Source organism: Nilaparvata lugens, chromosome 14 (assembly GCF_014356525.2).
Source record: "Nilaparvata lugens isolate BPH chromosome 14, ASM1435652v1, whole genome shotgun sequence".
NCBI lineage: Eukaryota > Metazoa > Arthropoda > Insecta > Hemiptera > Delphacidae > Nilaparvata > Nilaparvata lugens.
In genome coordinates, this window is record NC_052517.1 from 14,163,020 (window position 1) to 14,176,802 (window position 13,783).

Below are 13,783 nucleotides of genomic sequence, written 5' to 3' on the forward strand. Positions count from 1 at the left end.
TCATTGGAGATAAAGAGTTCCGAATGATCTCATTTCATACAGAATCTCATAATCTAAAAAAAAGCAGGAGCAAATTTTTCTGTCCGATTACGAGATTTGGCAGAAATAGCTGAAAACTGGAAAATGAGCTGGAAATATGAGGTTTTTGGGCCATCTTGTATCTAGCACAAGGAAATTTTGCATGAAGAAATTGGTTCTGGACTTCTCTTATGTACCCGGATAATATTTTAAAAAATCAGAACTACAATATAAATTGCATGCACCAATGCATGTACAATGTGACTGGACTAATGAGTGACCAAACTTCTGTCTACTAACTTTGAGTCATAGTAGCTTAACGTAGATTTTGATTTGGACTGTAGTATAAATTTGAAAGTGGACAGTTTTAGGCATAATCCTGTTGTACCTCCTCATATAACTGTAAAAATAATTGTACGACTGAAAAAATCAATAAACTATAAATTCAATCTTTCGTTACAAATTTTCTATGCTTTTACACTGCTCGGTCCCCCGATATTAGTTTCTAATGAATGACTCACCTCTCCAATCATGAGACAAGGCAGACTGAAAATGCCGAACGTGTTCATGGCAACATAGACCATGATGAGACCTGCTATGATTTTGGTGTCACGTGTGTTGGGCAAAGGCTGAACGCCGGGCAGACTTTTGTAGTAGAGAAATGCCACCAGACAAGAGGTGGCCATAGCCGTTCCAACACCTGATATCAGACCGATTCTGCGCCTGCCATGCCTCAGAAGGCACCACGATGTGATGATCGAGACCACAAATCGGACCAGGGCTGTCATCACCGCTATGCTTAGACAGTCATATTCTTGGCTGCAACAGAAGGACAATACTGTTATGGAATTCACACAATGACATTGTAATTATGTTCTCAAGTGGTATGAAGGGTGAGCACTTTCAAGTGAGGTCCACGTTATAATGACAGTATTTGATCAACTTTAGTTTTGCTATCCTTGTCTATCATTCGACAAAGCCGGTGGTACTATCCTTTTCTAGGTTCACAACAATGACAATTATGTTTAAGGAATATAATTAATTAATGCAGAGAATCGGCATCGCTATATTTCTATCTTTATCCACTGCCATTATAACGTGGACCACACTATAGCACTTTTCCATATTGAATGAAAAAGACTAAGAAATTGTCAAAAAACCACTGATTTATTGATAATTAGAAAGACCGGTTTCGGTTATTACACCATTGTCAATCTCTTAAAGTTAAACTTAAAGTTTATCAGAGATTGACAATGGTGTAATAACCGAAACCGGTCTTTCTAATTATCAATAAATCAGTGGTTTTTTGACAATTTCTTAGTCTTTTTCATTCAATATGAATAATTACCACAATATCAACTTCTCAACTACACAAACTTTTTCATATCATTTTTTTTTTTTTATATAGCACTTTTTACACTACGTCTGGATTTGACGTCATCGTTCAAATTAATACTAATCTAACCAGATATATATTGATTATATTGATGTATCGATTTGTTCAATTACATTACTCTAATAGTATCTATTTGATTCAAAATTTGCTCGTTTATCTGAGTATTGAAGAGCGTAAATTGTATTTTGAAAAGTGAGAGTGACATAACCAACTTTTTGATTTGGACAGTATATAGTATAAATTGGAAATGGGACAGTTTTGGGCATGAGCCTGTTGTGCCTTTCCTCATGTTAAGTATGTGTACACAATGTGGTAAATAAATAAATAAATAAATAAATAAATAAATAAATAAATAAATAAATAAATAAATAAATAATTATTACCAGTAATTCTGTGAATAGTAGACCTAACGCAGTATAATCATACACAAGTACCTGATTGAAACTATAGACCTTATGAAAATACAGCAATAGACTGCGGCTTTTCCACACATCTGTGTAATCACTTGTCAGCTTATTTATGATGAATAATTCTATAGTCTAATTTTCACTCTAATATTGGCGTATGAAGGAGGAGGCTCCTTTTTCCTTTTATATTATCCTTGAAATGCAAAATTTCAAAAAACCTTGTATATACGTCGAGGCTCAATTAAAAAAGGAACATACCTGTCAAATTTCATGAAAATCTATTACCGCGTTTCGCCGTAAATGCGCAGCATATAAACATATGAACATTCAAACATTTAAACATTAAGAGAAATGCCAAACCGTCGACTTGAATCTTAGACCTCACTTCGCTCGGTCAATTAGCTATCTATAACCGCGTTAATAATGCTATTCACCAATACTTTACAAGTATTTGAAGACAAATTAAGGGCACACGAAGTGGAAACAACATGCAAATATAATCAGCTTCAATCTGAACTAACTTTTCTGTGTTTGTCAAACCTTACACTTTCATATTTTTTCACAAAATATGTGAGTTATCTTCTTGCATTTAAATTTAAACAAAATAGGCCTACATGTTAATCGGTATCGAGATGTAGTCGTAGTCGACAGTTACTAGTTTGGAGCAGAGGCAGAGATGTAGAATTTGAGGTTAACTTTGCTAAATAATTTCGTAGTTTTTGTCTTTGAAAGTTCAGGAGTTCTAAATCAGGACTGAAGTACCTTTTCCTTAAGTTAAAAATGGTCAAATGCAATCAAATAAATCTGAACAATTAATTATAATAATACCAAGAACAAATCGATACATCGATAATCAATATAATTATATCTCGATAGATTAGTATTCATTGAACGATGACGTCAAATCCAGATGTAGCATACACTCAAAGTTAGTAGACAGTCTACTAACGTTGGCATACACTATCCTGATATGAAAAAGCTCTCACTGGTATGATGTAGTGGTATCGAAAGACAAAACATCGACTTTTTTTCACATCGATAGGTGAAAAACATTGATGTATCAGCCTACGTTTTCATGGATGATACTACCAGAGCCACCTGGATCATAGAGGTGGCTATGATACTATGAAGACTATTATGCTTAGAGTGACTCAGATAGTGAAAATAAATTTCCTTTTTCATGTACATGTATTAGAAAGGAACATAGCTATTGAAGAGTATACAGCATAACAATAAAGAAAAATTAGAAAGGAAGAGAGTTGACGATTAAAGAAAGAAAGTTAGAATAAAGATAGTTAACAATAAAGAAATATTACAGTATTGATTGGCAGCAGCCAAACTGAAAGTTTATGAATTGTTTGAAGGTAATCAGACTTGACTTTCAGCAACGGAGGTTGATATTTAATCAAATTTAAAAAAGAAAATCCAATATACTAAAATATTTTTTAAAATATTTGAATATTTGCTTGATATAAAGTCAATTGAGACAGCATCATTTTTTCGTCCAAATTTTGTGAAGAAAATAAAGTTGAACTGATTTTTTTTATTTAATGAATTATAGGAATGATCAAATAATTGAATGTAAATAAAATAATGAATAAATACTCAAAAGACATGATGAAATGCAAAACAATGGATGTTTTATTGGTATTAATATTAATACAGTGAAAATTATATAATGTACAGTATATTATACTTTACACATTGGTAGATAATACTCTTCAAAAAAAAAAACTTGAATTAAAAAATTAGAAATGGGTTTCACATCTTAGTTGGGAAAAACATTGGATGACCAATGTCTAGGTAAAACCATCGATAAGTGAGAAACATCGATCAGTAAACATCGATGTTTTTAAACACTGATTTATTGATACCCAATATTAGGAGCCAGGATATCAGGATATCAGGAGCCAGGTTATGAGGATACCCAGTATGAAGGAGGAACAGCGATTATCTGTTATTCTATAGAGTGAATTGTTTCATCTAGAACCCACAAAATCAAGGTTTTGTAGATCGAAAATCTTTAACAATACAATCAAAACAAATGGTACGAATTATCCCTATGTCCTACACAGACATACACACAAACATTCCAATACCCGAAAACCACTCTTTTGAACTCAGGGGACCTTGGAACGTATAGAAATTTAGAAATTGGGATAGGCCTACCTCAATTTTTTTGGGAAAGCAATACTTTCCTCAGCTATGGTAATAGGGCAAGGAAAAATATCAGTTTGATGAAGTGGTATTTGGAGTGTGAAGCCAAGTTATACGTCTGTTAGTCTCTAATAATTAATTACTATTAAACGAAAATTCCTATTGAATGCTGTAAATCACCCCGAGGACTTCTGCAATTGCAAATATTGACAATAGGGTAAACAGCTAGATGGAAAATTTTTGTTTGATAATAATTATTCATTAATTAGCCCTTGAATATAAGCAACTTCCAGCTTATTTTCATCTGTTTCTAATAAATCTTTAAAAATCTTACCTTGGTGTATTACTAGCACTAGCTATCAACGTAACCCCGTAGAAAATGGCCACATATGACCCCGTCAGAATCTGCAGCAGACAAAATGTCAACAGAATGAAGAATGGTTTGAAGACCTGAGGCCGCGTCATGATGTGCCACCATCTTGGAACCGGGGCGCATGTGACGTCACGTGTCTCCTGTTTCAGTGCTTCCTCTTTATCCCTCTCTGTCTTCGAATGACCAATGAGCATGTGCAATTCGTGGTTGACCTGTCGAAAAAAAAATTAAAAATCAGCAATTCAAAGACAATTTCTTGGACTTCTTATTTAAAATTAAAAATCATCCATATCATTGTGGTAGGGTGGTAGTCTATAGTGAGGTCCACGTTATAATGGCAGTAGAGAAAGATAGCAGATCAACGTTGCCGAACTTCTGTCTTGTCAATGCTTTCTATAGACGGTAGCTGATAAAGGCACATAATACAAATATAGCATTATACAATTATAGAAGTTTTCTCTGGAACAGGTTTATAGATATCAGATCAATTGTTCATTCTCGTTTAAAATAATCAATTAATATTTTTAAACAGGAAATTATATTTTTCAATTATTTCATAATGCATTTTCATAATATTAGGATGAAATATTTTATTAATGAATTATCAATTCTACATTGTTAAAAGACAATCTGGCAACAGATCTAAGCGAGAAAGAGATAGCGCTATCCACTTTGTTGAATGATAGACAAGGATAGCAATACCATTGCTAATCAAACACTGCCATTATAAATTGGAGCTCGCTATAGAGTGAACATTACTGTTCAAATCTCGCCAAGTCATCAAATAAAAAGTCAATCTATTTATGTATTTATTTACTGTATCATTGTAGATACACAAAACCCAATCCAATTCGGGAAGGAGATGGACTAACTGGCACAGCCCAAAACAGCTCCTTCCCTGAATTTTGATTCATACACTAAAGTCAGGTCCATGTTATAATGACAGTGTTTCATTAGCAGTGGTATTGCTATCCTTGTCTATCATTCAACAAAGCAGATAGCGCTATCTCTTTCTCGCTCTTTCTTGCTCTGTTTCCAGATCGTCTTTTAACATTATATATAATCATTAATTAATTAACAAAATGCTTCATCTTAATTATGAAAATGCATTAAATAAAATTATTGAAAAATATAATTTCTTATTTAAAAAAATATAATTGATTATTTTAAACGAGAATGAACAGTTAATATTACATCAATATACCTGTATCAGCTACCGTCTGTAGAAGGAATTGACAAGACAGAGGATCGGCAACATTGATCTCTTATCTTTCTTCCCTGCCATTATAACGTGGACCACACTAGAGTCTAAAAAGTAGGTTATGTTCCATTTAATTTTGATTTTGAGTCCAATATTCAGTAAAAATACATGAATGTGATTTTGGATTTAAAATTGTTCAAAAATCAAATTGAATAATTGATTATTAACGCTCGTTGTTAGCGAGTTCTCACTATTGGCTTGTCAAAAGCATTGACAAGCCGGAACATTGAAATGTTGTCAAAAACAGGGTTTTCGCGATTTTCTTGAGAATGGCTCCAACGATTTTTATCAAATTTATACCTAAAATTGTCATTGATAAGCTCTATCAACTGCCACAAGTCCTATATCTGTAAAAATTCCAGCAAAGTTTCTGCAAAGTTTCATTTTAGATTCCCAATTATCAGGCTTCAGATACAATTCAAACAAAAAATTTCAAGTGGGAAAGATTAAGCATGAAAATCTCTACAACTTATGTTTAGTATTATTTTCACCTAAAATTTAAAATAAACTCGAAATTCGAGAAAAAGTGATCATTCAATTGCATACTGTTGGCAACTGTTGATTCTATTAAATCATTCACTATGAAGATATAGCATATCTCGTGCGTATCCAGCATTATTGTCCTGTCATCAGCTGGCTCAGATCTTTGAATAGTAGACTTGAGATGCACGTGAACACTAGCGTCAGGTGATCAATTTTCATAACGGTAAGGAAAGTTGTGTGAGTGCGCCACACCAAATTTTTTTGGTGATTCTAGTTTCCTTGGCTGTTCCCATCTGTTGCATGTCGAATGATACAGTATCACGGTGCTTTGTATCAGGCTCGCTGCCAGCGCTATCTAGCCTCACATTTTTCAACTACATTAAGCTTTTCTCTACTCGATTTTCCGTCGGTGCAACTTTGATCACTGATTTTTATCGAATTTGAAGATGAATTTAGTAAATTTTATCACCAAGAAACCTTCTTTGATGCGTGGAGAGCTTACAAAATGAATTTCAATGCAATTGGTACAGAATATATCTCTGTAACTGACTTTATATGTGCTGCCTCTCGCCAGAGTTGTGACAACGCCCTTCACTCTGTGAAGTGAGATGGCTATACTGTACATCTAAGTGTATATGCTATATATAAATACTTTTTTGGAGGATCATTGTGATTTAGAGTAATTGTTTCTTAATTACTTTCATGATGATTCCATACCTCGATCATTTTGATCTCTCTACTCCCACCGATTAATCTCGATTGAGCAATAGCCAATAGGGATTAGAGATGGGATGTTCGAATCACTTTACTGATTTGGGCATTACATTTGATGTTCAATAATATACTAAACGTAAAATAAAAATATGAAATTGAAGTTTGCAGGATGAAATAAAATTCAGATTCAAATTCTGTTGCTTCCAAAGTGTTAGTGCCGGTTGCACAACAGCCGGTTGAATTTTAATCGTAAAAGAAATATTTAGTTTAATTTTCAGGAATTCTGTATAATTCAAATTGGCGGGTTTCAAAGATTACAATACATCAAAATAAAAATGAATCAACAACTATTTTAGTTGTAGACTAAAGACTGTTCTTTTATTCTGAATTATCAGTTATTTTAGTTATTTTTCGACTGATTTTTCAGTTTATCAGGTTCAATGATAATTAGCCTATTCAACTTGTGGAAGACTCATTTATTTAAGAGAGAAAGCAATAGGTATGCCATATACACACATTAGAGCATCAGTTTATGAATGCAGAATGAACGAATGATTGCAAAATTCTGAGGTGTAGTAGTAGTAGTCTCGCTCGAATTCGTGCTGTATCTATGAGACCATGAGACAGCTCATGAAAGAGCGGATGAGGTAGAGCATTGTACAACGATTGAATACAAAGCGCATGCGCCGTTGCTGTTTGCTGGGTCGCTCTACAGTGTCAAGTATCAGTCTCCTTACATTGCATCGGTCTCCTCCTTTACTCCTTCATTGCCGCGACCCGTTCAATTGACTATCAGCTTTCCTATAGACAAGCCAAAAAAAAAGTTTACCCCAGTTGTTGGGTAAAAGCAAAGACTTTTACCCCAGTTGATGAACGGGTCTTTTGAATAAGTGTGATCCGGATCACTCATTCCGTCCTACTGTTCCCGGATCACTGTTCTATTTGAATGGGTCATGACCAAACGACACATCTCTATGAGGGAATTCTTGCTTTTGACCTACAAGAAGTCAAAGTCGTTGTATTTGTATGTTCTACAAATACTTTAGAAAGAATTGATCAATCAGCTTCAAATTTTGAACATGTATTCTTCGAACCTTTCTTAAGGTCAAATTCGTTGGACAACAAAATTAACTCACTCCTTCGTCCTTTTTCAGGATATAATAAAAGTGAATAAGAAACAAAATGTTTTGATTTATCATTATTGGTCAGCTGGAATTAATTGCATGCAATTACAACAGTTTTTCCATTCATTCTATAATAACATCAGCACAGTTGATTCACAATAATTAACAAATTGTAAGTGAAATTTGAAATTGTTCATGGCTGTTATAAGTTCTTTGCATCCTATTATTTAATAGTGCATAAAAATTGCATTCAATGAGGCATGTAATTTTATAGTCTACTCAGCTGTTGAATTTTTACCAAGTTACATTGAGATATTGCATTGCATGCGTCATAGCATGCAATTTATAATCAACTCAACTGCTGATTTATGATGAATAATTCTATAGTCTGATTTTTACTCTAATATTGACGTATGAAGGAGGCTCCTTTTTCCTTTTTTATTATCCTTGAGATGCAGAATTTCCAAAAACCTTGTATATACGTCGACGCACAATTCAAAAAGGAACATACCAGTCAAACATTTAAACATTTAAACATTTAAACATTCAAACATTTAAACATTTAAACATTTGAACATTTAAACCTTCAAACATTCAAACATTTAAACTTTCAAACATTTAAACATTTAAACATTTAAACATTCAAACATTCAAACATTCAAACATTCAAACATTCAAACATTCAACATTCAAACATTCAAACATTCAAACATTCAAACATTCAAACATGAAGAGAAATGCCAAACCGTCGACTTGAATCTTAGACCTCACTTCGCTCGGTCAAATATATATAAATATACATATTTACAGAAATCGCTCGCTTAATATGATAGGATAACATCAGCACAGTTAATTCACAATTAACAAATTGTATGTGAAATTTGGAATTGACAATAATATTAATGATCGAAGATTAAGGTTAAGAACATAGTAAATATAAAATAACTTTCAATACAGTAATGGTAGTTTCAAAGATATTGGAGACAAAAGTGTTTATGATGAAACTATTGTCATAGGCAAATTTATCTATTGCTTCTTTTTCCTGTGACTCTGTAGTGAGGACAAAATTATAATGGCAGTGAAGAAAGATAGGAGAACAACTTTGCCGATCTTGTCAATGCCTTCTATAGACGGTAGCTGATACAGGTTTATTGATGCAATATTAACTGTTCATTATCGTTTAAAATAATCAATTATATTTTAACAAGCATGAAATTATATTTTTCATAATGAATTTTCATAATAAAGATGGAATATTTTGTTGATCAATTATTAATTCTACATTGTTAAAATACCGACCTGGCAACAGATCAAAGCGAGAAAGAGATAGCGATTTCCGCTTTGTTGTATGATAGACAAGGATATAGTGTGGTCCACCTTATAATGGCAGTGGATGAGGATAGAAGAATAGCGATGCCGATTCTCTGCATTAATTAATTATATTTCTACACTGTCAAAAACATAATTGCCATCGTTGTGGACCTAGAAAAGGATAGTACCACCTTTGTCAAATGATAGACGAGGATAGCAAAACCAAAGTTGATCAAATACTGTCATTATAACGTGGACCTCACTTTAGTTTCCTTGGCTGTTCCCGTGTTGCATTCTGTTGCATGTCGAATGATACAGTATCACGGTGGTTTGTATCATGTTCGCTGCCAGCGCTTTCTAGCGTCACATTTTACAACTACATTAAGCTTTTCTCTACTCGTTTTTCCGTCGGTGTAACTTTGATCACTGCTTTTCATCAAATTTGGGGATGAGTTTTGAAAATTTTACTATCAAGAAACCTTCTTTGATACGTGGAGAGCTTACAAAATGAATTTCAATGCAATTGGTACAGAATATATCTCTGTAACTGACTTTATATGTGCTGCCTCTCGCCAGAGTTGTGACAACGCCCTTCACTCTGTGAAGTGAGATGGCTATACTGTACATCTAAGTGTATATGCTATATATAAATACTTTTTTGGAGGATCATTGTGATTTAGAGTAATTGTTTCTTAATTACTTTCATGATGATTCCATACCTCGATCATTTTGATCTCTCTACTCCCACCGATTAATCTCGATTGAGCAATAGCCAATAGGGATTAGAGATGGGATGTTCGAATCACTTTACTGATTTGGGCATTACATTTGATGTTCAATAATATACTAAACGTAAAATAAAAATATGAAATTGAAGTTTGCAGGATGAAATAAAATTCAGATTCAAATTCTGTTGCTTCCAAAGTGTTAGTGCCGGTTGCACAACAGCCGGTTGAATTTTAATCGTAAAAGAAATATTTAGTTTAATTTTCAGGAATTCTGTATAATTCAAATTGGCGGGTTTCAAAGATTACAATACATCAAAATAAAAATGAATCAACAACTATTTTAGTTGTAGACTAAAGACTGTTCTTTTATTCTGAATTATCAGTTATTTTAGTTATTTTTCGACTGATTTTTCAGTTTATCAGGTTCAATGATAATTATTAGCCTATTCAACTTGTGGAAGACTCATTTATTTAAGAGAGAAAGCAATAGGTATGCCATATACACACATTAGAGCATCAGTTTATGAATGCAGAATGAACGAATGATTGCAAAATTCTGAGGTGTAGTAGTAGTAGTCACGCTCGAATTCGTGCTGTATCTATGAGACCATGAGACAGCTCATGAAAGAGCGGATGAGGTAGAGCATTGTACAACGATTGAATACAAAGCGCATGCGCCGTTGCTGTTTGCTGGGTCGCTCTACAGTGTCAAGTATCAGTCTCCTTACATTGCATCGGTCTCCTCCTTTACTCCTTCATTGCCGCGACCCGTTCAATTGACTATCAGCTTTCCTATAGACAAGCCAAAAAAAAGTTTACCCCAGTTGTTGGGTAAAAGCAAAGACTTTTACCCCAGTTGATGAACGGGTCTTTTGAATAAGTGTGATCCGGATCACTCATTCCGTCCTACTGTTCCCGGATCACTGTTCTATTTGAATGGGTCATGACCAAACGACACATCTCTATGAGGGAATTCTTGCTTTTGACCTACAAGAAGTCAAAGTCGTTGTATTTGTATGTTCTACAAATACTTTAGAAAGAATTGATCAATCAGCTTCAAATTTTGAACATGTATTCTTCGAACCTTTCTTAAGGTCAAATTCGTTGGACAACAAAATTAACTCACTCCTTCGTCCTTTTTCAGGATATAATAAAAGTGAATAAGAAACAAAATGTTTTGATTTATCATTATTGGTCATCTGGAATTAATTGGATGCAATTACAACAGTTTTTCCATTCATTCTATCATAACATCAGCACAGTTGATTCACAATTAACAAATTGTAAGTGAAATTTGAAATTGACAATAATAATTATAAGGAGAGATTATCACAGCAGGATAGAATAAAGAAAGCTCGTAAAGGCCTAGGGCTGGTGCAATCCATTTACAATAAAAAATGCTTGTCTCTTCACACTAAAATGAGTCATTATAATACAGTTATAAAGCCATCAATGCTATATGCCAGTGAGACCCTAAATCTCAACAGGATAGCTGATCTAGAAGATTTGAAGGAAGAAGAAAGGAAAATAATTAGAAAAATTCTAGGTCCGAGATTAACTGAGAATGGTTATAGATTACAGAAAAATAGCACAGTTGAGCAACATTCAAATATTGTAACAGACATGAGAAAAAGACGTCTAAAATTCTATGGTCATATCATGAGGCTCCCTGACCATAGAATCACAAAAAAATAGTAAAATATGTAGCTTCGCTTGCCTATGGGAGAGAATGGATTAGGAATGTTAAGAAAGATCTAGTTTTGGCAGGAATTACTGATGATGAAATTGAAAATAGAAATAATTTCAAAACAAAAGTGAACAAATGGGAAATTATTCCAGAGATAAAAGCACCAAGAGTTGGCACAAGATGGAGTGAAGAAAGTGAAGCTGCATTTTCTCAGAGAATGAAAAGCTGGTGGGCGAACAAGAAAACCGCCAAGTCTAATAAAAATCGATGATCATGATTTTACTCAGCGTCTTCCACTTCGGGAGCTCTACGACTAATAATAATAATAATAATTATGAGGAATAAAAACTAAAACTGTAAGGAATTAAAATAAAATTCCAACTGATTTGAATTCATGTTGTTAATCTCGATATGCTGAAATTTTTAATTACACTGGCTGATGCTTCTCTTCAAATATGACATCATCACGCTAAATTCCCAAAATGAGAAAAACTAAAAGAAAAAACAAATTATTAAAAAGTGTTCATCTTTGGAAAAACTATAATGATGAACCATGTGAATTTTCAAGTCAATATCTGTTTCCATTCTTGAGATTTTAATGAGCAGAAAACAGGAAAAATGCTGGTTTTTCAGCTTGCTTAGTGCATGTAAAGTAGAATCTTAACTTGGCTGATATGTTGCCATAATACAGTAGTGTTTTGCTTGAAGCTTCCCTAGGATACTGGAGTGAATTTGAAGTTGGCTCTTTCAGCCGGGAACGTGATGTCGGCTGCTATTGTGAGGTTCACGTTATAATGGCAGTGAATAAAGATATAAGAATAGCGATGCCGATTCTCTGCATTAATTAATTATATTTCTACACTGTCAAAAACATAATTGGCATCGTTGTGGACCTAGAAAAGGATAGTACCACCGGCTTTGTCGAATGATAGACAAGGATAGCAAAACCAAAGTTGATCAAATACTGTCATTATAACGTGGACCTCACTATAGTGAGAGCGGAATGACGTCACTTGTGATGACGTCACGGACGTTCAACTTGTTACAATCAATATGGGAGTGGCCAAACACATACAGACCGCTGGGCACAATCGGTGAATTCCCGATAGAGGAAGAGGAAGAGGAAGAGGAAGAGGAAGAGGAAGAGGAAGAGGAAGAGGAAGAAGAAGAGGAAGAGGTAGTGCAGGAGGAAGAGGAAGGGGTAGTGGAAGGGGAAGAGGAAGTGGAAGGGGTAGTGGAAGATGAAGAGGAAGAGGAAAGGGGTAGTGGAAGAGGAAGAGGAAGAGGATGAGGAAGAGGTAGTAAAAGAGGAAGAGGAAGAGGAAGAGGAAGAGGAAGGGGTAGTGAAAGAGGAAGAGGAAAAGGAAGGGGTAGTGAAAGAGGAAGAGGAAGAGGAAGAGGAAGGGGTAGTGGAAGAGGAAGAGGAAGAGGAAGAGGAAGAGGAAGAGGAAGAGGAGGAGGTAGTAGAAGAGGAAGAGTAAGAGGAAGAGGAAGAGGAAGAGGTAGAGGAAAAGGTTGAGAAAGAGGAAGAGGAAAAGGTAGTGGGAGAGGAATGGGTAAGAACTATTTGTGGCTAAATAGTGATAAGGTGCTGACAAGGCGGAAAGATGACCCTATCAAGTTAGGAGAAGGAGGAGAAGGTGGAGATGGAGAAGGAGGAAGTGAAGGAAGTAAAGGAAGAGGAGGAGGAGAAGGAGGAGGTGGATGAGGGGTGCGAGTAGGAGAAGGAGGAGGAGGAGAAGGAAAAGGAAGAAGAGGAGGAGGATGAGTAGAAAAGAGGAGAATAAGCAGTAAAATATGGAGAAGGATGAGGAGTTTGAAAGGGGGAGGAGGAGAAGTAGAAGGGAGAGTAATAGAAGTGGAAGGGAAAGGAAGAGTAGGAGAAGTAGGAAGAGGAGTTGAAGGAGGAGAAGAAGGAGGAACAGAAGTAAGAAGAGAAGGAACTGAAGAAGAAGAGCAATAGAATGGAGATGGGGAGGAGGAGTAGAAGGAGAAACAGGAGTAGAAGGAGGTGGAAGAGAAAGAGGACTAAAAGGGGAAGGAGAAAGAGCAGGAGTAGTAGAAGAAGGAGGAGAAGATGGTGCTGAGGAAGAAGAGAAGTGGGTTTGAGAGGGGGAGGCGGTG

The 13,783-nt window shown here is 34.8% G+C and overlaps 1 protein-coding gene across 2 annotated transcripts in view; it reads right to left on the reverse strand.

Moving 5' to 3' along the window:
- Positions 1-470: 470 nt before the first annotated feature.
- Positions 471-13,783, reverse strand: part of LOC111062199 (facilitated trehalose transporter Tret1) — an 88,798-nt gene continuing 75,485 nt past the window's right edge. For both annotated transcript variants that reach the window (XM_039440809.1, XM_039440810.1), the window contains 2 exons: positions 4,313-4,563; positions 471-837 (listed from right to left, as the gene is read on the reverse strand). In XM_039440809.1, coding sequence (XP_039296743.1) covers positions 486-837; positions 4,313-4,563 — 603 coding nt within the window. In that variant the 3' untranslated portion in view covers positions 471-485. The remainder of the gene's footprint in view (positions 838-4,312; positions 4,564-13,783) is intronic.